The sequence below is a fragment of the Pleurodeles waltl genome, chromosome 3_1 (assembly GCF_031143425.1).
Source record: "Pleurodeles waltl isolate 20211129_DDA chromosome 3_1, aPleWal1.hap1.20221129, whole genome shotgun sequence".
NCBI classification, from domain to species: Eukaryota; Metazoa; Chordata; class Amphibia; order Caudata; family Salamandridae; genus Pleurodeles; species Pleurodeles waltl.
In genome coordinates, this window is record NC_090440.1 from 1,722,078,575 (window position 1) to 1,722,105,459 (window position 26,885).

The following is a 26,885-nucleotide window of genomic DNA, read 5'->3' on the forward strand; positions in this document are numbered from 1 at the left end:
GGTCTCCATTGGAGGGTTCATAGGTTAGCTTCAAATTGACCAATCAAAAACGACAGTTCTCAAGCTTTTACTTAAGCATACATTATCCTTGGAGATGGGTACGCAAATCGCAACATTGTCTACCAATTAGCTCACTTTCAGAGCCTCCATTGTCCGCACCTGCAAGTCGACCTTGAATTAAAGAGAAAATATGCCATGCTGGCACGAAACTTTAAGATAAGCATGTGAACAGTTTCTGTGGAAAAGTACAGCTTCAAGCGAAAATACATGTTTATTAGCACAGTGGAAAAATACGAGCATCTAAACCGTGAGACCAGGCCACTAGGCCAAAGCCTCCGCTAAAGTAATGCTAAGCTAAAGCATTTCAAACAAGCAAATCGTAGCATACGTTTATGATTATGTCAGATTAGTGCAATACTAATACACCACGTTATATAAAGCACCCGTATAAATGATGGCAAACTACTCTGAGGGCACATTTTGTCCCCGTACAATCTTTATTAGTTCGGTTAAAGCCACACATGATTATTTCAGCACTACGTTTAAGCGTTAATAAATCAAACCCTTCATTTTCTGCTTCATCACGATATGACAAAATAGATGGCCTTTTAAAGACAAAGTGACCGATTTATTTAGGAGGCCCATTTCTCCCTCAGGACGACATTACTCTCTTGCCCTGATGGACATGCCACCTTCTAAATATAGCAACACAAAAAGATGACGGACGAATGCTTAACATGGTCAAACATTCACCCCAGATATGGGTTTAAACCAAGTTTGGACCCAGTCATATGTTCAGTCTTGACCCTGGTCCCCATGCAAAAAGTCTAGCCCAAACTGCCAAGACAGGTCCTCGTTGGACCTCAAACCTGAAATGATGGATTGGGATGTGGGCTGAACTATTGTCAGTGCCTGAGATTAATTCAAGCATTTCATCCATCACCTTGTTATTTTTGCATTACCCACTAAATTTAGAAATTACCACCAAGCTTACATCAGTAGCCAGTTTCCATTTGTAAACTTGAATGAACTGAGAGATGTTGCACTGCAAGTGCTTCCCTGTATTGACCCATTCAACATTGCGAAAGTGAGCAGTGCTAGCAGCAACATTACCTACGTATTATTGGCTCTGGTTTCAAATATCTATTAGAGAATGAGCAGGATGTGTGTCAATCTGTGGCAAATGCCAACATGCAGCTCCTCGAAGCGTTGAAGATGTTCAACAGTGAAATTTCAGCTTGCACAAGTGGCATTGGCAGCTTCCATCAACTACTTATTGACGTAGTGGTGCAAAATGATAGCGTGGGAGAAAACGTCAACAATAGATCACTCCATTACCATATTCAAATTTCACTAATCAAAACCTTATATATCATGATGTCATACTCCAGTGACAACTCCAGCCATGCTGACTTTGCAGCTGGTTTGTATGAGGAGTGTCGATGAGGGATCTACTCTTCAATGGGAAAGCTGGTGATGATATAAATGCAACCTTTTCATGGTCACTAGTGGGCACCAATAGCAGTGAAGTAGGCAATATTCCTTAGGTATTATCCAACATTACAGAACTCCTATATCAAATTCAGAGTGTTCTTTATGTAAATGACTGTGACAACGAGACAGAGTCATTACTGTGTACTTTGAATATCACTTTTCACCTCTTAAGGTTCATTCAAAGACAGCAGTTACCACTAGAACTGCATGACTGTCTAAGAAATAATAACTTACACAATTATATTCTGGATGAACAAAATGAAGGGATCACTTCTGCAGACCAGAAAATGTGTTATTTTTATGAACTTACAATTCTTGCATTACAAAATAATTCCATATTACACCTGACAAGCTGCTTGGTGTCAGATGTTGTGTTGTTGGAGGAAATGCAAAGGAAGGTCAACACATCCTTCGACGACGCCGGTATACTGAAGATCCTATTGAAGGTGATAAAGCCCCATGGCTCAAATAGCTTGAACTACAACGTCTTTGGGTTGTTTTTGATTTGCCAGTAGTTCAGCAGCTAGAGAATGTCAAGATGCGAGCCATAGAGCACAGTGGTTCATAATCTACTTCAAGAATTTAACAGAAGGACTGAAGCCAGTAATGGGGCCTACCTCGTGTACAGAAGTATCCAGTTCATTTTGAGTGAAGCTATAGCTAACTTGAAGGATGATTCATCCTTTACCCCATTTGTTACTTACATTCACCTCATGTTAGATGTACTTAAAGTCACACAACTGCTCAATGCACTTAAATAGTATTTCAAGATGGTGCACAGTTAATTCAACTCTTTATCAACCACACACAGACTGCTTTTGTAATACCTTTTCCTAATCAGACAACCTCCTTGCTTTCTTTGACTGCCTCACTGAATGAAGACATTCTAAAAGCCATGAAGGTGTCATTGCGCCTTTATCAAGAGTATATCAGAAAAGCTGATAGTGGGACAAACATATCCATTATTTTTTATGACATATGTACGATTCTTTGGGTGTTTCACAACTTCCAGGAAACATTCGCAGTAACCAAACATCTTGACCTAATGACAAATGCCAAAAATGAGACTGTTCTAAAACATTTGAAAATTTACAGAAAGGCATCAATCTTTTTAGTGATAGTGACAGAGAAGTTATTGCTGAACATATTATTCAAAATATCTAAAACTTCACCCATTTGGTGCTCATGGATGACCTGCATCTGACCTCTTTACAATCTTCATCTCTAGAAACAAAACTTTAGAATCTCTTAATCTCTACTATAAGCCCTTTCTGTGTAGGAGTTAATATAAATCAAGAACATTCAAGACCCTTCTCTTTACAAGTTGTTCTTCATGTATTACACCACGTGATATCTCATAATTTGACTTAATGAGTCATTGGCACAAATAAATTGCCATATGCTGTTTAGCAGGTGGACATCGAGAGTGACTCAAGGCTGAGGCAAATACCTGGGGGCATTTATTTTCTAATGGGCCAGATTTTCAGCAACAAGTTTGCCACTGAGGTTAGGAGTGTGGAAGCAGATCTACCCAGTGACCTTATGGTGTGTGCGACCAGGGAATTACACCATTTCACTAGGTTGCTTACACAAATAAATAGCCTTTCTGTGTTCCAGATCTCATGGGTGCCTCTACCCTATGAGACTCTAACATCCCCTTCTGAAATGTCAACAACAAACAAAGCATGTGGTGCAACTGACACTCCCATTCGTGATACAATTGATAGTACATTAAGTAACTAGTAAGTATAGGGTGCACTGAGCAATTCACCTGCTTGGGAAAAATATCTAAATTTATGGCATTCTAAACGCATTACAAATGTACTTAAAGTGGAACAGTAACAATGGTCATCTTCTGAGGGTGGTCATGATTATCTCCAATACATCTGCACTCCATCCATTTTCACCATTTTGGCCTGTTATAGACAACTGGCTACATTGGAGTAAAATTGAGTGGAGTGGACCTATCAAGATTTTGAAGGCCATTAAAACTCTACTGAAACTAATGGACAGTCGTTTAGGCACTGAAACTGTAGAAGTGTATCAGATCCTTGTCAATATTTTCCATGAACTGAGTGTTTTAGTGTTTTTGGATTTGACAAACCCAGACAATTCCAGCCTTATGCCAATGGATGTCACCACCTGTTAGAAATGGGTTCGCTAGTTGGCAGTCAGTTTGCACTCTGTCCAATAGGGACCCTCACTCTAGTCAGGGTAAGGGAGATACAGAGCTCAGATAACCCCTGCTGACCCCCTTGGAAGCTTGGCACAAGCAGTCAGGGTTATCTCAGAGACAATGTGTAAAGTATTTGCACAAACATGCACAGCAACACAGTGAAAACACCACAAAAGGACTCCACGCTGTTTTAGAAAAATAGCCAATATTTATCTACATCAAACAAGACCAAAACAACAAAATTCCAAAACACACAAGCAAAGACGTGACTTTTTAAAGCAAAAAGAGTCTTAATCCATAGAAATCAATGGATGCATTGTTTTAGCGCAAAGTACTTGGCATGGTCAAAAATAAAGCCACACGGGTGAGTATGCCTCAGAAAAGAAAGCAATGCATAGATCCCTTACTCGCAAGTGAGACTGCGTGTTGATTCTTTCTCTGCTGGGCAAGCAATGTGTTAATTCTTTCCTCGCAGGAAAAGGATCCATCAATTTCTGGACTAGCAGCCTCAGGTCCGTACGGTGATGTTGAAGATTTTGTCTCCCAGGGCCCATGCTTAGAAAATTCAGACGCACTGTGCGAAGGAGCCAGGTTGAGAACAGGTGCTGCGTTGATTCTCCAGCCGCGAGGCAGGTGCAGCTTCGAATTTTCAGCCACTGGACAAGTGCTGCGTTGATCTTTATGATGCACACACAGCGGTGTGTGGATTTTCCCTCACAGTTTACCGGCTTCCATTTCTAAGGGCCCAGAGACTGTATTTGGCACCACCTAGCAAGTTAGAACTCTCAGCAGAAGACCCTAGGCACTGGCAGATGAAGTCTTTGATCTCCCTGTGACTTCAGAATACGGGGCAGGCTCAATCCAAGCCCTTGGAGAAACTCCACAAGCAGGATTTCAGAAAGCAAAGTCCAATCCTTTCCCTCTTATGGCAGAATCAGCAGCAGCAAGCAAGCACAGCACAGCAAGGCAACAGGCAGAGTGGCAGGTCCTCCAGCATCAAGGTCTTCTACTTGGCAGAGGTCCCTCTTGGTGCACAATACCCTGCCTCTTCCTTGTCCTGCCTCAGACACACGCCAGGGGGTTGGAGACTGTATTGTGAGAGGACAGGCACAGCCCTTTCATGTGCAGGTGTCAGCTCCTTCCTCCCACCCTAGCCCAGGAAGTCTCATCAGGATATGCAGGACACATCTCAGCTCCTTTTGTGTCACTGTCTAGAGTGAATTCACAAACAGCCAAACTGTCAGACTGACCTAAACATGTATTCAGCAGCCAAGCAGAGGCACCGAATGGTTAAGCAAGAAAATTCCCACTTTCGAAAAAGTACTCTCAATGGGAAACTGCACAAAATGTTTGTGGATGAACCCTGCAAAAAGGACCAGGTCCAACACCATCTTTGAAGCGTTGTTCAAAATGGCTGCTGGCTCCTCTTCACCCATTTGGAATGCACTCAATCCATCACTAGCTTGAATTGGTGATGATTTGGTCCCCAGTTTTAATGTTGTTTTCATGCAGTGTTATGAAAATGAATCAACCTGGTTTCTGTTGAAAAAAACAGAAGTTGCCATAATTGACAAGATCATCTTCAGTATGATACATCAAGCACCTATTGGTAAGGCACAGTATTTCAATGCAGCTGGACATTTTTTTCAGCACTTGCAGATCTTGTGCAGATTGGTGTCTTTAAAGACATCTCATTACTAATATTGCTACAACTCAATATTCTGGAGGCAAAGCGCGTGGAGGGCTCTTGTGCTCTGCCTGCTGGTCTTTCTGATATTTACTCATTTCTGATCAACCTGGTCAAGACAGCTGCAACCACCAATCGGGACCAAAGAGCTGCAAATCTAAACCCATCATTAGAGACCATTCAAGTTCTTGGCCAGATGCTGAAGGCTCCTTCTTACGCTAAGGCCATATTTTTTGCTTCTGAAATGTTCAAACATTTGCTCTACAGCAACGGTGAAATACCTGACCTTATTGCACTGGCTAAACAGTGAGTTAATGTCCTTATTGTACCTTTCTATTTTTAAGCTCTTTATGTAGCGACACAAGGCATCATTTTTAGACTCGTCAACATATAATTGTTAACATCAGACAAACAAAGAATTAAGAGCATTGCAGGAGAGATATAAAAAACGTTAACAGGGTACAGGTCTTTGGGCAAATGTGAGAATATAGATACGTTATTTTAATATTAATATAAAAATGAGACTTTCACCCCACCTTAGAAGATTAGAAAGGATTGCACAAAGAGTTCTAGTACCTTAGTAAAACAATGATTCCCACACAAGAGGCTAGACATGGTGAACCAGTGGGTTGTGGGGAATATTTGTGCAGTTAATTCCTAGCAACGAAGATGAGCACTATTATCCATGATTAAGTGTGGACCGTGAGTTTGGCAGAGAAGGTACTCCTTCCCTATTGCAATGAAGTACCTTCTGTGACAATCTCTAAATCAGCCTCACTGTCCTCTCTTTTGCATCTCTCACTTCCTGAAGCCACCGAGCCTTGATTCACTATTGACATTCACACATTGGACCTAATTTAAGTGCACCGCCACTTTCCTTGCACACCTTAGAGCCCTTCTACTGCCACCACGTGTGCGTCATATATAAGATCCGGCGGGCCATGGCAGTAGTTAGGGAAACTAGTGCAGGACTAACGTAAAAAAAGTTCATGCTAATCCTGCAAAGCCTATTGAGGCCCGTTAAAAACAATGGTGTGCCTCCTTTCAATGCCTGCTCGGGTGTTAAAAGTGCCAAAAAATGGTACAAAGAAATCTCTTAAATTTCTTTGCACCATTATTTTGCCTCCTTCCCCCCCAAACGGGGGAACACTCCCTTTGCATACATTATGCCTGGCGCAGGCACAATGTAGCGCAAAGGGTTACAAAGTGGCGCAAGGCATGCATTGCGCCACTTTGTAAATGTGGCGCAGCGATTTTGGCCTCTTTGAGACAATGTGGCATGAGGAGGCACTAGGGTCTCTTAAATCAGCCCCTCTGTGTTTCTGCTTTCACCCACCGGAGTATAATCCATAATAATCCTCCCTCCCAGTAAACCTCTTTATTTCTTAATCCGCCTTACGTCTGTCTTCTCCTCTCTCACTGCAACCAAGTGATATGTCTTTCTTTGCTCCTTGACTACGCCTTAACCTTAACAGACTTTCACCATCATCAATGATCTTTTGTCTTTTGGTCTTCTTACGATTTTCTGTACTCTCACTGATCTGTGCTGTTTTTATTCTCCCCTTAAAAAAATCAACTTAATTTGTTGCCCATGTTGTTCCTCTCCCTTCTGGCTCCGTTTTTCTTTTCTTCTGCCTTGCCTGATGAAATTTGTTAATCTAATTTGTTGATCTCTCCCTTCCCACTACCTTTCTCCCTTTTCTAACATTTACTTTCAGCATTTTTATTTTTTCAGACAAACTTTCGTTTACTTTTAAAGCTGCTTATGTGCATCCTCTTTTTAAAAACTTTCCCTAGATCACTCTTCCCTTTACTAAAATCCTTAGATATTTGAGTCATCTCCACTTCAAAAACTTTTCCTTTCATTTCCTATTCTACACTCTCTGCCTGGAATCTATCCTTCTCATTGCATAAATAGTATTTTCTTCACATTCACAATTTCCTTATTTTTGCTCAGTACAATCAACCCTCTTTATTCATCACCATTCTCAAAGTTTGTTCCCCATATCTCTTTCCTTCTATTATGCAATAAAGATATGAAAGTACTTCTAATGAGGTGGATGGGTATCTGCCAAACTCTAAATCTCTAGTATTTTATCTAATTTGTAAATGTTGTGTTCAGTCTCTTATCCCCTAACTATTATAATTGCTATTTTTATGGCACTTTAATATTGGTAGTAGCAGATCTCTAGTTCTGTTCTGCCTTTGTTTAACCCTTGTTGACTCCTCTGGCACCTCCTCTGTGTCTTGACTTAACCAGGTCCTTGCCCTCATGGTTCCGCCTGTTGGCATTCTCCAAGGCTTCGTCCTTTGCTGCACCCTTTTCCTGACTGTCTACATCATCTCTGAGGCTACTCATGCTTCTGCTAACATTTCTTTCAGGCTCCTATTTTGGAAGCACTTGCTCTTCCCTTCTTTCATTTCCGCCAAAGCTGATGATGTTTTCTTACACACGTAAACTTGTCTCCTCTGTTTCGTGTATTTCTCTAGTTGACTCTCCCCTCAGTCTTCTTTTCTCTGCATCTTCTTCCATTGCTCATATTCCACCATTAAAATCATTTCGATTCCAGTGATTGAATAGACAGCATTTCCCTCCAATGACTCCGAGCACATTCTCACACAAGCCTTCATTGTCTCACCCTTAACTACGGTAATTGCATCCTCTTTGGCCTTCCTTCTTCTCCTATCATCTTGCAGATTCTACAGAACTCATCAGCTGTCTTTATCCTCACTCTCTCTTGCATTGTCCACTGTTCCACTGCTAGATACCTGTCCATAAGAGACTTCAAACCGATCCATGGCTCTGCTCCATGCTATCACCTTATTGTCTGCTCTGACTCCCAACTTCTACTCTCATTCTACTCTAATTTCTGCTACTTTAATCTACGTATCTGCCTGTTCCTAAATGCTCACACCTTTGATATTCATATTTTTCACTCTCTTATATTGTCCAAATAAAAATAAATACATCAATCCATGCATCATTGGACATTAGTGTATCAATGGTTCCTGCACTATGTCCCATTCGGCCATTCCAAATTAGGCTAGTTTGTTAAGGCCCTGAGCACGGATCCGGGGGCTATAAGACATACCCAATGATGCATACATTTTAGTACATATAGTGATGTTTACTGCGTCATAGTACATGTCCAGAAGAGTTGATTCTGTGATCATAGTTAATCACGGGTTTGCCTACACCACTGCCTGGGTTTGGACATGCCAATTCATGGGGTCCTAGTACATTAGAACAAATGTTGTCCCTGCACCACTTAAGAGGATTCAACAAAGGTTCATGAGGTTGTTTAAAATTTCAAAGTTCGATTATGTCCCTACCGTTTCAGATGTTCTTCGTGCAGCACTTTGACTTGGAAATCAAAAAAGTGTGTACTGACAGCATAACATTGCATTATGTATATGGTTTTGTTAACTTCATTTGAAAATATGGCATCCTGATTTTGATATTCTATAGGGACTGAAAACATACATATGATTATGACATTATTTTTACTTTGTTCGTTTGCTATCTTGTTCTACTATTACAGGCCATAACATGTAATGCCCTATTACATTGTTGTATACTTTACAATTAACTATTTCCAATGTTGCCTTAGTGCTCTTTAGTGTTTGAAAATCTATTAATAAGTTGCCCCACCAGGAGTGTACTGTTTTAGGGGATGGGTTTGCGATAGACACTCCCTATCTTTGTGTGTTTCATAAGTGACCTGTAGGTTTTGCTTGGACAAAGCTCATGCCAGTGGCCTACCACTCATGCATTGTACATACACTAAAAATAAAGATAGCTACACATTATACTCCAACATTTGGGTTCTTAGAGTAGTTCTGAACCAGAATATAATTGTTACATTTGGTTTTTTTTTGCAGGCTTTCGGATTTAAAAGAGGCACTTTTGAACCAATCAGCAGGCAGCCCATATCGGTCACTCCTGAACTGCTTAGACAATGCGATGACTGTGTTGGCCAGTCAATCACAAGGTATTCCTTTGCTCACCACCAAAGCATTGAGGCTGGTTTCCTTTAGTATCTGGTAGCTGAGATTATCATAATCTGATGGTAGAATATGAGTGCACTTCAGTGAGAATCCGTATCCAGAGATATCTGCTGTGCTTGAGATTTGGGGCTGCCAATGAAAGTATTGTGTGAAGACATTTTATAGGGCATGCATTTCTACTATGAGAGACTTTCATAGGGCCTTCCTCCATTTATAAAGTTGGCAGTTCCTTGGAAGAGAAGAAACAGAGGGGCAGATTTACTAAAAACTGGCCCAGCCTTATGCTGCGCCAAAATTTGCAGCGCCGCGCTGATTCACTTTAAATCAGTCATTCAATCAGGTATTTATAAAGCGTGGCTTATCACCCGGAGGGTCTCAAGGCGTTGTGGGGAAGAAGGGTGCGGATTAGTCGAAGAGCCAAGTGTTTAGGTTCTTCCTTAACTGGAGCAGCAAGGGGGGGTTGCCTGAGACGAATATGCAGCATGTTCCAGGCTTGTGCCATGAGGTAGGAGAAGGCTCTTCCTCCAGCTGAGTTCTTACAGATCCTTGGGGTGAAGGCGAGGGCCAGCTGGACAAAGCGGAGCTGTCTGGGGGGAGCATAGAAGGAGAGGCAGCAGTTGAGGTAGGTGGGTCCAATGTTGTGTAGGGCCTTGTATGTATGTGTGAGGAGCTTGAAGGTGATTCTTTTTTTGACTGGTAACCAATGGAGTTCTCTCCGGTGTGTGGTGATGTGGTTGTGGTGGGGGATGTCCAGGATGAGTCTAGCTGTGGCGTTCTGGATTCTCTGGAGTCTTGGTTGGGGTTTCTTGGTGATGCCGGCATAGAGTTGAGGTCTCTCAGATGTGTGGTGATGTGGTTGTGGTGAGGTATGTCCAGGATGAGTCTAGCTGCGGGGTTATGGATTCTCTGGAGTCTTGTTTGGGGTTTCTTGGCGATGCCGGCATAGAGTGCGTTGCCATGGTCAAGCTTGCTGCTGACGAGTACCTGGGTGACTGTTCTTCTTGCATCGATGGGGATCCATTTGAAGATCTTTCGGAGTGGGCGAAATGTATGGAAGCACGATGATGAGACGGCATTGACTTGGCGGGCCATTGAGAGTGCGGAGTCGAGGATGTGCTGAGGTTGCGCGTGTGGTCGATAGGTGAGAGGGGGGCCCAAGAGCTGTGGACCACCAGGAGTCATCCAGGCAGAGGGGGTGGAGCCCTTTATGAGGACGTCAGTCTTGTCAGAGTTGAGCTTGAGGCAGTTGTCTTTCATCCAGGTGGCGACTGCCTTCATTCCGTTGTGGAAGTTGTTCTTGGCTGTTGATGGTTCGCCAGTGAGGGAATCAGCTGGGTGTCATCAGCGTAGGAGACAATGTTTAGGCCGTGGTGTCTGACGATGTTAGCGAGCAGGGTCATGTAGAAACACAGCGATGCACCGTATCTACTAAAATACGGCGCACCCTTGTGTTTCCCCCTACGCTGGCACTAAATTTACCTGACAGTGCCAATGCAGGAACCCTTGCACCATAGTGCAAGGGTGTCTGCATTGAGGGGATTAATTGTTTATGTGCAGGAAGATGTCCCTTCCTGCACATATTCAATTTACAATGGTGATTTGGCACGTCTATGTGTGCTGCAGAATGCTGCACGCATAAAAGTAGCAAATTGTAATTTTTGAATGATTGTTTATGTGCAGGAAAGTATCCCTTCCTGCAAGTAAATAATCATTCATGGCTTTTTGCCCTCTCTATGTGCGCTGCAGAATGTAGCACAGATGGAAAAAGCAAAAACAAGGAGGAATAAAAGTATTCCTCCTCATTGTGCCATGCTACATTTACGCCTTCTTGTAAATCTGGGGCAGCGTCAAAAGCAATGGGTGTTGCAGTAGAAAGCCTACGGCAACACCCATTGCACTCCATCTGACACACAAAACTGCGTCCGAGGGGCCCATATTTACAAGAAGGCGTTAATCTGCTCTTATGGCGCTTGGGCCTTGTAAATCTGGTCCAGAGAGATTCAAAGTCCCCTGGCAGACTCACACAGACTCACTTGAGCAGACATTTATGCAAACATTAAACCCAGGTTAACCAGTACTTTGTTCCTATATATCAACTGTTAATTTGCACTAAAATGCATAGTAAATATTTTGTGGAATTCATACAGTAGCTACCTGCATCATGTCAATACACCTATGTTCAGAGGCAATATTTCACAGCCACTTAGCGTGGACTTGTAAGGACAATGTTGCAATGAACTCCTTTTGTAGCAAACTACAGCCATTTTGATATCCATCAGTAACTATCATCATCGGCATTTCATATGTCAAGAACTTTGGGGGGGGCACTAAATAGTAAAATCGAGTGAGATTTTCAGATTGACTAGAAAATATTCAAAGAATTGGCAGTCAAATTCACTACATATACCTTTTCCTTACTCATCAGTTATTCAGGATATCTGAACACCCAGCTAGGACTTGGTGGCTTGATGAGCTTAACTCTACGAGTAAAGTTTTGTTTTAAGAGAGGTGATATTGCAGCTAAAGATTGGGTATCCAGGTGCTTGAAGTAGGTCTCATTCGAAGAGCCAGATCTAGAGCCTCTTCTTTAATTCGGTCAGAGAGGGGGAGTTGCTGAGGTGGAGGGGAGGTTATTCCAGGCCTTGGTAGCGAGATGGGAGAAGGAGCATCCTCTGGCACAGCAGCTGCATGTGCGAGGGATCTGTGCGAGGGCTAAGTGTGCAAAGCGGAGATTTCTGCTGGGGTGGTGGAAGTGCAGACGCTGGTTCAGGTAGGCAGGTCCTTGGTCATGGAGGGCTTTGTAGGCCTGGGACAGGAGGTTGAAGTGGCATCTCTTCTGGACCGGGAGCCAGTGGAGGTCTTTCAAGTGCTGGGTGATTTAGGCTGTCTTTGGCAGGTTGAGGATCAGTCTGGCTGCTGCATTCTGTATTGATTGGAGCCTTTGCATGAGATTAGTGGTGGTGCCTGCATAGAGTGTGTTGCCGTAGTCCAGTCGGCTGGTTATGAGGGCATGTGTTACTGTCTTTCTTGTGTTGATGGGGAGCCACTTGAAGATTTTGTGAAGCATGCAGAGCATGTGGAAGAGAATTGAGGAGACAATGTTGACCTGACGTCTCATGGAAAGATCGCTGTCTAGGATGATGCTGAGGTTGCAGGTGTTGTCTTCCAGCATGGGGGTGTGTCTGAGCTCTGTAGGCCAACATGAATCATTCCAGAGGGTGGTGTGTTTGCCGAAGATGAATACTTCTGTCTTGCCTGTGTTACGCTTTAAGCAGTTGTCCTTCATCCATGCTGAGACGGTCTTCATGCAGCTGTGGAAGTTCATCTTAGTTGAGTTGGGGTCAGCAGAGAGCGATAGGACGAGCTGTGTGTCATCGGCATATAAGATTATGTTGATGTTGTGCGATCTGACAATGACAGGGTGGTGTCATGTAGATGTTGAAGAGTGTGGGGCTGAGGGACAAACCCTGGGGAACACCGGAGATATTGTGCTTAGTTTGCGATGTGAAGTGGGGGAGGTGGGCTTTTTGGGTGCACCCTGTGAAGAAGGATGCCATCCATGTGAGCACGTCATCAGTTATTCCAGTCTGGCGCGGGCAGTAGATGAGTGATTGGTGGGACACCGTGTCAAAGATGGCAGAGAGGTTTAGAAGGGGGAAGGGTGGCAGATTCTCCTCTGTCAAGTAGGGCATGGCTGTCATCTGTTGCAGCGATCAGAGTTGTTTTGGTGCTGTGGTTGGTTCTGAATCCTGATTGGAAAGGGTCTATTAGGTTGTTTTGCTCCAGGTGCTCAGTGAGTTGGAGGTTGACGGCCTTCTCCAGGAGTTTGGTGGAGAATGGGAGCAACAAGATAGGTTGGTAGTTCTGGAGTTCGTTGGGGTCTGCAGAGGGTTTCTTGAGGAGGGATCTGACCTCGGCGTGTTTCCAGGCATCGGGAAAGGTGGTGGTTGTTAGCGATGCGTTGATGATGGTGGTGAGTTGGCGGCTGATCTTGTCTCTCCCTAGGTTGAAGAGTCTGTGTGGGCAGGGGTCGGCAGGAGGTCCGGTGTTTATGGAACTCATAAGAGAGGTTGTGTCTGATGTGCTGAGTTGTTTCCAGGAGTTGAGCGGGTGGTCGGTTGTGGTGGTTTATTGGAGGTTGGGGTTGTTGGAGGTTTGGGAATCGAAGTTCTTGTAAATGGTTGCTGTTTTGTTGTGGAAATGGTCAGCAAGGGCACTGCAGAGCTCTGTGATGCAGGGATTGAGCATTAAAGTGGCTGCAGGGCAGGTGAACTCTCTGACAATGGTGAAGAGTTCCTTGGTTCAGTTGGTACTGCTATTGATTCGGATGGTCAGGGCCTCCCTCTTTGCCACTCTGATCTGTCGCTGGTAGTCTTTGAGGGTTGATTTGAAAGTGGCTCTGTCAATTTCGTTCCTGCTGGTGTGCCATCTTCTTTCAAGTTGTTTGCATCAGTGTTTCGTCTTGCTGAGTTCCGGGATGTACCAGTTGGCTTGCTTGGCTGGTCTGTGTGCTTTGGCTGGTTTGGTGGGAGCGACTTGGTCAGCGGTGCTGATGATCCAGTCGGTGAAGTTCTATACTGTGTGGTCCAGGTTGGTGGGGTAATTAGGTTGTGTGGCACCCAAGGTGTCAGTCCATTGTTGCTGAGAGACCTTGGTCCAACTGCGAAGTGTGAGCTGTGGTGGTTGGGGATGGAACGGGCATGCCTGGTGATGGTGAAGTGTACAACGTAGTGGTCCAACCAGGTGTGGTCTGAGGTGTGGGTGTACCTGATTCTGTTGCTAGACGAGAAAATGGGGTCCAACGTGTGCCCTGCTTTGTGCGTGGGGTTGGTGATGAGCTGCTTGAGGCCAATGTTGTCCAGTCTTTCTAAGAAGTCAGTGGAGTTGGTATTGGTGGGGTCCTCTATGTGGAAGTTGAGGTCTCACAGGAAGTCATAGTGTTCCGATTAGACGTGATGAATTCTGCGATGGCGTTGGTGATTCCAGTCTGCTCTTCCATAGGAAAGCATTGGGATATAATACTATATTTAAAGAATGTTATATCCACTGAGGAACCAGCTACAAAGTTTGTTCTTGGCCATTTTAAAATATTTATTACAAGCGCAACTCACTGGTAAAGTCAGATTTGTACTAAATGTTTAACAAAATGTATTTATCAAATAGTGAACTTTTACCCTCCTTAAACCTCTAGAAGCTCATTTTCATGAGTTTCCAACTGTCACCCAGGAGCTGATTAGCACCTTGATGAGGTGTGAACCTGCTCCCAGGACTGAGACAGAGGACTTGGTGTGGTGAGACATTTTGTTCCTCTGAAAGGATGACCATCTGGGCAGTGCCCAGTAGCTTAATTAACTTTAAAGGGGCTTGCCCTGTCACAGGCAGATGTAGCTAACACATGGTCCTGCCCACTCATTAGTTTTCCCATTCAGGTAGGCACTAGTGCCAATGGGAGAGAAGCTGTCCCCAGAAGCAGTTTTGAGTGGCTGCAGAGGAGGGATTGCTCATTTCTGTGGCAACACCTCTATAGTGGCCACAGAACTCTGCAGAAGGGAGGGAAGAAAAGTTCTGCCATGTTGGATTCAAGTAGAGAGGGGCACGGTGGGGTTGTTTTCAGTAGCACACAGGAACTGCTAGAAAAGTGGGTAGGGTTATCCCTGCAAGCTCTTAAGTTAGGGTGGGGACAGGATTTGTCCCTATCCACAGGCTAGTGCCAGGCATAAATTTGGCACCCCTGGACACCCTCTTAAGAACATTAGTGGACCCGTGGAAAGACTGCACCTGCTCTGGAGACCTGAGAGGCTGGACCTGCTCCTACTTGTACCCACAACTAAGAAGCAGACTCCAGTGGTCAGTTGGCTGACCTCCTGTAATGCCACAGGGACACAAAAGCTGTAAAAAGCCTACTTTTATGAAACAAATCAGCTGACCAATTCCAACTGGACCTGCCCCGGACACTGGGCTTCTGTTGGAGTGAGTACTGACCCCGTGTCCTTTGCTTGAGGTACTCGAACCTTTGGTTGGTGTCAGGGTGTACTCCTCCCACCTAAGCCCTAAGACTGGGGACTTAGAAACTTTCTGCAAACTTTTTATCTGGAGAACCATTGGTAGACTGGGACCAACGTGCCCAGCTGCTCCATTGAGTGTGCATCGCCACTTGACCTTACTTTGCCTTAGCTCCTGCTAAGCTCGTCTCTCGACACTGGAATCCGTTGACGGTGTCAACGGTGCCACCAATGAAATAGAACTGATCAAAGTCAGAGACCTCTGGGGCGTTAAAACTTCAACTTATCCTACTGGAGCTTTTCTGGTCTAAATCTAAAAGGCTCCACTCCAGTGCTAGAATCTGTCAACATTGAGACCCTTCGCTCTATGCCAGGCCCATTGCCTGTTTTATTGAAGGTTGTCAATGTCAGGAGGTAGCTATTCTACCGGGATGAACCTGGTCCCTGTATCTTACCCACGCTGCATCACGTTCTGCCTTAATTTGCTGGTAGGTACCGGCCAAGCACAATCAGATGACCTTGGTTAATACCTAACTCTTTTTGGCACTACTTTCATTAAAACTGTGAAAAAATCATATATCAGGTTCCACCTAGAGAATTTTTTTTTCATTTTCTTGTCAGTTTGTTCATTACATTATTTTCTATTTTTGTAAATTGGAGTGGGCTTTTTATTGTGTTGCATTTTTGACTTCTTAACTGTTTAAGTGTCTTTAAATGATGTACACGTTATTGAGGTAAGCCAGTCTGCTCTATGCCATGGATTCCAGGGGCTGAACTCAAGTTTAAATAACTGAAATCTTTACTGGACTCAACAAGAATAGTGAGATTATTATTTGTGGTGGGCTAATTATCAACTCTCTCACTCTGCTGTTTTGCGCACAAGGGCAAAGGGTTTAGCATTGGAACTGTTATTAAAAAAACAGTTCTTGCCTTTTGCAAGATTTTTTTCTGAAAGATACGGTGTTCATAGCAATTTAATGATACAATTTCTCATTTTCAGGGAATCGCGAGGTAATAGTCGAGCTCATCCAGTCTCTTTTTGCCCATAATTATACATTTGAAGACACCTCCCTGGTTCCAGAAGTCCTACAGTTGAAGGTAAGCAATATTCACATGACAATATTACAGAATGATGGAGCTAGACCATGCACATGTGCATAAAACACTACAAAGAATTTCCTCAATCAAATTCACTTTATTTTCACATTAACTCACATAAACCATTTCACATCTAAATAATGACCAAATTACCTTCTGTTCCACTGACATTGACATCACATCTGGAGTAAATGCTGAAGAATGACACAGTGAGGGTCTGTAAGCTCCCTATTTCTATGTTTGTCACACATGTTGCAATTGATAGAAGTATATTAAGTTTGCAAAGACCACTACAGTATCAGAGCTAGATGAACTTGCCTAAATCCATGTTCATTTGTAAGCTCAGCAATGGAAACATGTTTGTAAATGAGTCACAGCTTGGCCCAGTCATTACCAGGAAGCTGGAGCTCATCACCTAAACTTTTATCTAGTTCATTAATATGAATTTGGATCCCCTTTTGCAAAGGGTTTAAATTAATTCTCCTGTGTCACTGGTTAATTCCACTCCTCATGCAAAGATACTCTTCAACCTTGCACTTGTGGAATTAGTTATTTGAGTCGTTGGGATGATAGATCCAATCATCACAGGTCTAACCATATAACAGATCTATACAAAAGAGGAAGATTCTCTGACAGATCTTCTACTTTGTTTTGATTTTGTGGCTGGTGACATTTTCTGTCCATGGACCTGCAGACCCAAGCACCATGAGCTGCTCCTTAGAGCAGCTGGATATCATTAAGAGCTTATTGTCTAGAAGTAATTCAATCCTCATAGTATGTTTCACAATAGCATTGAGCAGTGAGCTGTTCATCCACTCTTCATTCACTCCCAGGTGCTCCCCTAACACACTTTTCTTTCACTGCATCCAAAGTTTGTCTGCTTAAAAAAAAGGTTACGGGCCTAGTCACAAACTGCATTTTGAAGAATGTAAAGCGTCACTACAGTAGTACTACACACATACTACAAAACGCTATTTGGAAACCTACAGCAGGAGTCCTTTGCCCCTCCTTACTTGTCTGTGCAGAAACCTCCGCACAGAAATGGTTCTCAGAAATGTTAATTTACTTTTATATTTTACATTGAAATGTTTTTTTTCTCCCTAAGAATGATAAACTTCAATAATATTCCCTATACTTTTCCATAGGGGATCTTCACCATGATGGTGGAGATCTCCACCTATGTGTGCAAAGTTATTAGTAGTTAATTTACATTTGTAAATCCTATTGTAGGAGAGTCCACAACCGTTTTTTATGAGGGTGAAGATATAAGTGTACCCTTAGGTGTAAATCTACACTCAGAATTGGTGAATAATAAAAAACTATAGATTTACAGCTATGTTTAGTAGTAAATACACATGCACACCTTTGTGAATAGATCCCTTAAAGTGTGCATGGCTATTGTGTTTTAAAGCACCCTTTCTATATAAGGACTATACTTTTATCCAGTCAAAATGATTCATCACCTGCTCAGCAAAATAACTTAAGGGCACCAAAATAAAAGGGTGAACTTTCTTATCAGTCATGTAAATTGATGATCTTCATGATGATGTTGTATCATTATTGTGCCCAGAAGTTATAGAGAGGCCAGCAAATCTTTAGATTCTGAATGGGCATAGTTATTCACACATAAGGAGGCCTGCAACTTACATATTATCATTTCTAGCAAATTGATCCATATTAATTTCTAGAGTTATAATTTTAAGAAAAACACATCACTTATTAATGAATATTATTACAATCAGGTTTTACTGCTAGTGGACACATGTTTAGTTTTTTATATGTAATTTATTGGTTAGATGGACCTGAGACTGTGTAGCACAGTGTGTTTCTGAAAGTAGTAGTCTAGCAGACTGTACAGGAATGTTGTAAGGCATGAGCAAATTGGTGCACTGTGCATCCTCCTTCCCAGGGGCTAGTGGTAAAGTATTTCTTTACTTTCGATCCCTCCTCTAATTTACTATCTCGGCTTCTTCCTTCACTGCCTACCTCAACCTCAACACTCTCTTCTTTCTGTCTACCTAATTTTTACTCCGCATGCACCTATTGCATTATTACCTCTCTATCTCCCCAAGTGACCACATCCCTCTTTACTTTTCTCTCTTTACTTCTCCATCCACCCTCTTCTAACTTACTATTTACTCACCTCCCTCTGTCTGCCTTGCCTCTACCCTATTCTCTTTCTTCCTTACCTTTTTCTACTTTTGCTCTCTCTACATTGTTGTATTTCATCTCTCTATCTCTCCCCCACTAAGGGGCATATTTACATGCCCCTAGAGCCACGGGAGCGTCACTTTTTGTGACGTTTAGTAGACCTGTGCCATATTTACAAGGCGGCGCTAAGCCACTTTTTGTGGCTCAATACCACCTTGTAAATATGGCCCCCTCTGACCCAGTTTTTTGCAGAGGGGCGTGTAATGGGTGTTGCTGTGGGCATTCCACTTCAACACCCACTGCTTTTGACGCTGCTCCAGATTTACAAGAATTTGTAAATCTGTGACAGTGCCAAAAATGAACGTCACCCGAGGGGTGGTGTTAGCATAGCACAACGAGGAGAAATACTTTTATTTCTCCTTGTTTTTGTTTTTTCTTTGTGTGCTGCATTCTGCAGCACACATACAAAGAGCAAAACACCATGAATGATTGTTTATGTTCAGGAAGGTGCCCTTCCTGCAGGTAAACAATCATTCAATAATGATGATTTGCCACTTCTATGTGGGCTGCACTCTGCAGCACACACAGAAGTGCAAATCACCATTGAAGATTGTTTATATGCAGGAAGGGACACCGTCCTGCATATAAACATACATTCCCTTCAGTGCAGAAACCCTTCCACTTTGGTGAAGGATGGCTGCATTGGCAGCTAAATTTAGCACCAACACTAGGGGAAACACAGTAGTGAACTGTATTTTCACATCCCTGCGTTTCAGAAGTGACACAGTGCAGCGCTGTGCCACTTCTGTGTAAATAGGCCCCTAAATGTTTTCCCTTCTCTTTACCTTATTTCTCTAACTATCCCTCTCTCCCATAACATCTGTTACCTCTCTCGAACATCCTCTAGTTTCCTCCCTCTGCCTCATTTATCTGTCTCATGTCTCTTTTTACATCAGCTCATTTCTTATACTTAACCTCTGCACCTCTATTTCCCTCTCTCAGCATTTATATTGACCTAGTTTCTCTCTCTATCTGATCTCTATCTACACAATCTCTCTGCAATGCACCTCTGTCTACCCCACCACTCTCCACCTCTCTCTCATGACCTCACCTTTCTCAATTTAACTCCCTCTCTTCCTCACCTTAACTCTACCTCACCCCTCTCTGTATACTTCGCTGATTTGTTGCCAAATCATATCCCTGTATGACTGCCATCGACTTCGTCTCTCTCTCAACGTCAACTTTCTATTTACCTCACCTCCCTCTCCAGTGCTCTTAACCGTCCCTCATTCCACCTTTCTCTCACTACTCTCTCTGCCTTGCCACACTTCCTCACCCTTTCTCAACCTCATTTCTATAATTCACATTTCATACTTTTTCTCTCTTTCTACCCCAAATTTTCTTCTGACTGCCTCTTATAACTTTGCCTTTCACTTTACCTCATCATTCGTTCGCTGTCTCACCTGGCCACCTCTTCTCTTTTTCTGCTTGTTTTCCGTTCTCACTACCTTAAACTTTCTCGCTACCTCTGTTTCTCAATCTCTTTTGTCTAAGCATCATTGTTGCTACTTCTCTCTCTCTCTCTCTCTCTCTCTCTATCTTTCTCTCTCTCTCTCTCTCTCCCTCTCCCTCTCTCTCTATCTCTCTCTCTCTCTGTCTCTGTCTTATCTCTCACTGTACCTCCTTCGGTATTTCAACTTACCATCTCTACCTCCATCTCTCTCTTATACATTTTTCTACCTCATCTCACTGTCTCCACCACGCCTGTCTGTCTCCCCGTAACCATCTCTCTCTAAATCTGAATCAACCTCATCTTTGTTTATATGCATCATCTCTCTCTCTCTTCTTATAGATAGAACTCATCTCTCTACAGTCACACCTCTTGCTCTGCCTTATTCTCTGCCTCACTACTCTCGTTACCTGATTTGTCTTCTATAGTTCACTTCTCATTTTGTCCCTCTCCCTATAACACATCCCTTTCTCTACCTTATATCTCTAAACATCTCTCATTATCTCACATATCTAGCTGCCTACCCCTGCCTTCTGTCTCTAGCTCTTTCTCTTACTCACCTTTCTTTTTAGTTTTCCTGTCTCCCTTCCTTAGGACTGCCATCCGTGGGAAGACAGCAAGTGTCCATGTCCCCCAAAAATAAGTGCAGGTGGGGCCCACCAGCACACACGAACCAGTAATCATTCTCCATACCATTTCAGTAACTCTTCAGATCCCGAAATCACTGTTTAGCCAGAGAAGTGAACACTTAGAAAAAGGAGGGACAATACAGGTGAAGAGAATTAATGAGAAAAATATAACATTTTACCCAATAAATGATGAAACTCCTCAGAGCAACGCATTGGCTTTTAGTGCTGCAGCAAGGATATTGGTTGAAAAGGAGAATTTACTTTTGATTGCAAATGCCTGCCAATTAAATCTACTATTTGAAGCTGTAAGTTCCTATATATTATTTTCAATTATGCACTCGTCTACTTCTCATCCACCAAGTCTTCCTGTGTTTTTTTTTCAGATTTGACTCTGAATTCCATGTTAAATATTGTTGCAAGACAAATAATATGGATCCATGAACAAAATGTAATGACTTCATCAATGCTTCATCAAACTTTCTTTTGCTACTATTTGGTCGTACATGCCAAGCAGCTTGAACTTTCGGCTGTTTATGTTATTTATGTAGGTCCATTTCTGAAAGTTTAATGTACAATTTTCCATTGTTTGGCATCATACATGCTTGAATTAGAAGAAAATGGGTAACAAATTCAAAGTTGTTCCAAAGAGGGCATTCACACTATGGGCCTGATTTAGAACTCAGTAAATGGGTTACTTCGTCACAATGGTGATGAATGTTATATTATTATACATAATATTGTTACATTATATTCTATGAGATTTAGATTTCAGCGGACGGGATATCCATCCCATTGTGATGGAGTAAACAGTCCGCCGAGTTCTAAATCAGGCCCTTTGTCTTCCCAGAATCCTAAAATATGACACTGGTGTTGTATCTGGTAAGAATATGTTTTAGTAGTCTAGAAGACTATGGAGTATTGAAGGTAGACATCAGAGCAGGCCTTGCACATGTCTCTGTTTTCTGGCGCACAATCTTCCACAACTATTGGAACTAAACTATTGCCACTATAATATATTCTGAAACAATGAGTGGGTGCATCGTTATGGAATGTCTATCCGGTTTACTTTGCTTTCTAGATAACACAGCTACTAAACTTTACCAACCTGATGTGTGACTCCACAAAGACTGGCCCAGCCTCCGAGTCCTGCCAACTTCCCTGCCAGTACCTTCTGCAACTTCTTAATAGGATGGAGCGGAGCATTAATTCTTTGACAGACACCAAAGGAACCAATAGCATTAAGTCACGTGCAGCTACTGACACAACGACAAACGTGGCGTCTACAAGCAACAGTGTGCTGAATATGCTGCTGCAAAGCATTGCTGGCGAGCTAAACTCTATAGACTGGTATTTACATTTTTATTGAAATAACCTGTAGAATATGTGTGCAGATAAACATGTGATTATGAGGGGAGAAGGATGGTGCCGTCAGACGTCTGGTTTTCGTGGACTGTTCCAAATTTGCCCATCTACTCTAAACCACATTCTTCGGTCGATTGTAAACTCGCTGCCGCACATGACTCATGCCAAATAGACATTGTTGTCAACCTGATCCTCATAATCAGCGTTCCTACTCCCTAAAACCCACCTGACTATGCTTTATCAATGAATGTGGAACTTGTCAGAAAGATGTCTGGACTGTACAGCTCAAACTGATGACTAGGTGTGAGGCAGCTGTCCGAACTTAAGTTAGGTCTGCCCAATTTGTATAAGAATTCTGAACAATTCATGTAGAATAAGGACTTTGCCTTATGCAATTCAGAACATATTTTGTACAAAATACAATTGTACAAATCTACTGCAGATGTTGAATCCTATTGCAAAACCACACTCCACTGTAACTAAATCCTGCACATTCCTACACATTACTAAAGGTTTAGTTTATAGTTCAGCCCCTATGTGTCAGAACAGCTCCAATTTCAAAACACATCCAGGCAGACTTCTGATATATTTATGCAGATTCTTCAGATTATTCACATTCCCACCAAAAATGTGTAAAGGAACCCCAAAATATCTGCATAACAATAGTTACTTTTTTACGATGGTCTTTGATGGATTCAGTTGATCCTAAACGAAATCCAGCAATGTCAGCCCTGTATTCCGCAGCTATTAATACTGGGGATTGAAATAATGAACAAGAGACAAAGTCCGTACAAATCTTAGATTGTGCAGCAATTCAAAGTTTTTCTTGGACTCTACTTTCCCTTGCAGACGTGACCCCACATTATGATATTACCAAATAAGTGAACTTCGTACCGTTGGCGATGCCACTATCTGTGTAGTTCCGGAAGTCAGAAATGTAAGCTGGCAAAGTCATAGGACAAACTGTTTGAAGGCTCTGTCACTGCACTAGGTTTAACAAGGTAGCAATTCTGAAACTACTAACGTCATTGACTGAGTGGAGTGGGCAGATAGCACAGACGTAGGTGGGAGACATGACTTGTGCTCAAGGTAGCATCCAAGAAGGCAGCCAAGATGTAAAGTAAATATGGCATTACTTTTTGCATATATCATTTTATCATTTGGGGATAAATAAATTGTAACCACCACCAAAGGTGTCTTGCCACATAAGCTGAATACTACATGATATGGTTGTCCTAGACACATCCTTTGCTTATTGTCTTGCAGTCTCATACTCTCACACACCAACACACCTCTCCTTTGGCCTATATGTTTTTATTCTTTAATCTATATCTCAGCACCCGTCGTCGGCTATGGCACTCTTTCTCAAAATTTGCCAGCACTACACCATGTAAACAAAAACATGAAATATTTGTTGGCTAAGGTAGTGTGAATAAAGGGCTCCTATTAGAATTAGTATGTGTCGTTCAGAAATATGGTGCAATAGCTAGAGATCCGACTCAATTGGTAGTTATGATTGGCTTCGTCAAAAATGGAACTAGTATTTGCCAAACCTGTTTGACCTATTAATCAAGGATTCGGTAATTAGAATATAGCACAGCTGTATTGTGATTGATGTATATACCTTACCCATTATCCTAAAGTGATGCTAAATCTGAATCCTCAATATATGGGAAGCACCCTACATTTAACAATAATTATAGTAATGGGCATATGTTCCAACGTTATTACAAATTCATCATGGAGAATACAAATCAGATTGCCAATTTTCTTTCTTCAAGATGCTTCTTTACCAGTATAGCTAAAAACAATACCCATCCAGATCCCCAAGCTCAACCAGTATAGATAAAATAAATCCATCCAGATCTCTAACTTCAAGTCCGCTCTTTTCCACACAATGATACTGATCCGTTTATCCAGTTTTACAAAAGTGTTGGTTCACTTTTAATATAATCGCGTAATCCACTTTTTTCTCTTTACAACCGGCATAATCCAATATTGATGATATTTCATCAGTAACACGTTTGGTGGAAAAGTGCGTTAGGTGTCATTTCTCTAAATCATGAAGAGTAGAATTATCTTAGTTGGTTGAAAGTAAATAATATCATTCACTTTAGAAACGTATAGTGTTCGCATCATCTCGTCATTGAGTATTTCTCTCGCCCTAATTTCATTTAATTGCACATCAACACACTTTTAACTCACATACAAATATGCACCACTCCAAGAGAAGGTAGAATCGTGTCATGGGCAGAAGTATGTAGGAGCTTTCACCCTAAAGGTTTATGAAAATAGAGGAAGCCACTTTGATGTAAAAGGTGACAGTGAGCAATCGGATCAGTGCGATCCTGATAACATTGAACACATTGAAATACCTGAATATGTTTTAACTTTATGGGCGAAAACAACTAAGAAGTTTAAAGAAAGAAAACTCATGTATGCTCCATGATCAAACTGCAGTAATATTGAAACTTATGTTCCTATAATTACTGTTTGAAATTGAGTTTACATGTTTGCTATCATTCAATCCTGCAACCTCGACAGGAACTGCAGTATAAGAAAGATACCCTATTGGTTGCTAGATTGGAAAACATGAGGAGGTGGAAACACAGCTCATCCACATTTGTGGACAACAGTAAAGTGGCATGAAGTTTTATTGTGAATGTGGCCAGGTGTGCATACCCTCTGCTGTCAATCATGGTATGCTTCCACGGATGATACAATGATTTCCATTGTAAGAGCCAAATAAATAGTCAGTTTGTGAATGGGACATTTACAACTTGTTTTATTGATGTATATTTTTCAGGATTCCCAGTGACTTTCTTCCACTGGACTCACTGCAGAGTATGAGTCAATATTTCTCGCTTGCTGGCGTTAACATCAATTTGACTGTTCCAGTTCCACGAGGTGTGTTCTTCTTAATGTCACTTTATGTTTTTCTGTTCAAAACTAGATATCACTATTAGACGATGCTCAAACGAACTAGTGTACCTATAAATGAAGCCTCTCTTGGTAACTTTCAGGTGCATCGATTACATTCAGTGCATGTTTTTAAAGTGTGATTCTATAAGCCTGTCTCGATTGCTCTAGGTATTGCAATGAATATTTGGGGTAGTTAATATGATTTGTGGGCGATCTTGGTGTAAACAAATCTACAAGCTGAATTGCCTCCCACTATACTGCAGTAAAGTACCATTCTGATACGAATAACCACTGAATGTAGCCAGATGGAGGCAGAAATGCCAGCCTGCAGCAGTTGAGCCATTTTAATGGGTGGGGGAAGGGGACACTTATTTTGTAATGGTAAGATATTTTTAGTTTAGATAGACCTAGAAGGTGCCAGCTTATCTCAGACAGCAAGGAATATTAGCAAAGTGACCGAATTAGAACCTTGACCAGACTCCTGGTATATTTCATCAATTTTGAGAATAAGTGGGTGGATTCAGTTGTAGTTTAATCTAACTATATTTCAGCCTTTTGTGAAATATATTGAACACTGCTGTGGCACACATGCTACTATACCCTGCATTGAGTAGGAGGATTCATTCTAATGTTATTTAATCACTCCGTCTTTTGAATCCCTTTTCTATCCAACATGAAAGTCGGCGACGTCTTTGGAAATTTAATTCAGACAAAACTGGACCTCATTAGGACAGCAGGCCTGTCCTCGGAGAACGTGGATGCCATGATGAATGTGACCATCACAAATACAACTTTCCAGGTGAGATATTGTCCACATGCCTTTCTACTCTGGCTTTACATTTCAGGTATGACCACTGTTGGAGGCTGGGTTATTAGTAGGGATAAGTATGCACCTACCACTAGTAATAAGGCCACCACCCCAACATAAGGTCCAGTCAAGGTCTCAGTCAATTAGACCATGGCTCAACCCTTGGTAGCTGGGTGCGAGCAGGCTTAACTTAGGAGACAGGTATGTAAAGAGTTTAACTACACCAATGCAGTAAATAAGCATTACACAACATACAATAAAAATCCCACACCAATTTATAAGAATAGGAAATATTTTTGTCTTTAAAATGACACTAAAATGACGAATATCCGATAAAGGGAACCGGAGGTATGAATTTTTAAAGATTAGCTCATAAACTGTGCTTTCTAGTGCTTGAAAGCCAATAACACCAACCAGGGACATCTGGTTGCACTACACTGGGACCAAGTTACAATTTGAGGCTGACAGCGATGGAGCCCTGCATGGATACATGGAGTGGGAGGCCTAAGTCAAAGTTTTACCTTTGGACTTAGACGTTTTTTTGGAACTTTTTCTCTCGTTGTCTCGTAGTTGGGCGAAATGCCTTGTCAGGCCAGGATCTGATATGACATCGCCGGCTTTCTTTTCCCTGGGACCCCAGTCAAATCCTGGAAGTCTCATTGATGGGGAAAAGCTCTGGAGCTTCAGCAGGACAAACCTGAACTTCAGGCCTGGTCGAGGTTCGTCTGCAGCGGCTTGACTCTGGTCGATGGGTCGGTCACCTTAAGGAGGTTTTTCCAAAATATGCTCCAAACTTCTTCAAACTTATGGAATGTCGTCCTGTAGTTCCCCTTGAGAGGTCAAAGTGTTCAAAACACCAATTTAAGTGTCTAGAAGCTCTGAGATGGTCCTTGGAAGTTTGGACCACAATTCCCACAATGTACCTGGCCAAATCCTTAAGAGTCAACTGGACACACTCCAGGCTGGAGGCTTTTTGTGGGGATGGTGCAGGGAAGCTCTGTTAGCCTGTGGCTTTCAGAGAGGTCACTCCTTAATCCT

The 26,885-nt window shown here is 42.3% G+C and overlaps 1 protein-coding gene across 1 annotated transcript in view; it reads left to right on the forward strand.

Annotated features, from left to right (window-relative positions):
* ABCA12 (ATP binding cassette subfamily A member 12) overlaps positions 1 to 26,885 on the forward strand; it is a 507,999-nt gene that overhangs the window by 245,517 nt on the left and 235,597 nt on the right. Inside the window, exons 14-18 of the mRNA XM_069225635.1 lie at positions 9,240 to 9,349; positions 16,368 to 16,465; positions 21,834 to 22,102; positions 24,924 to 25,024; positions 25,720 to 25,838. Coding sequence (XP_069081736.1) covers positions 9,240 to 9,349; positions 16,368 to 16,465; positions 21,834 to 22,102; positions 24,924 to 25,024; positions 25,720 to 25,838 — 697 coding nt within the window. The remainder of the gene's footprint in view (positions 1 to 9,239; positions 9,350 to 16,367; positions 16,466 to 21,833; positions 22,103 to 24,923; positions 25,025 to 25,719; positions 25,839 to 26,885) is intronic.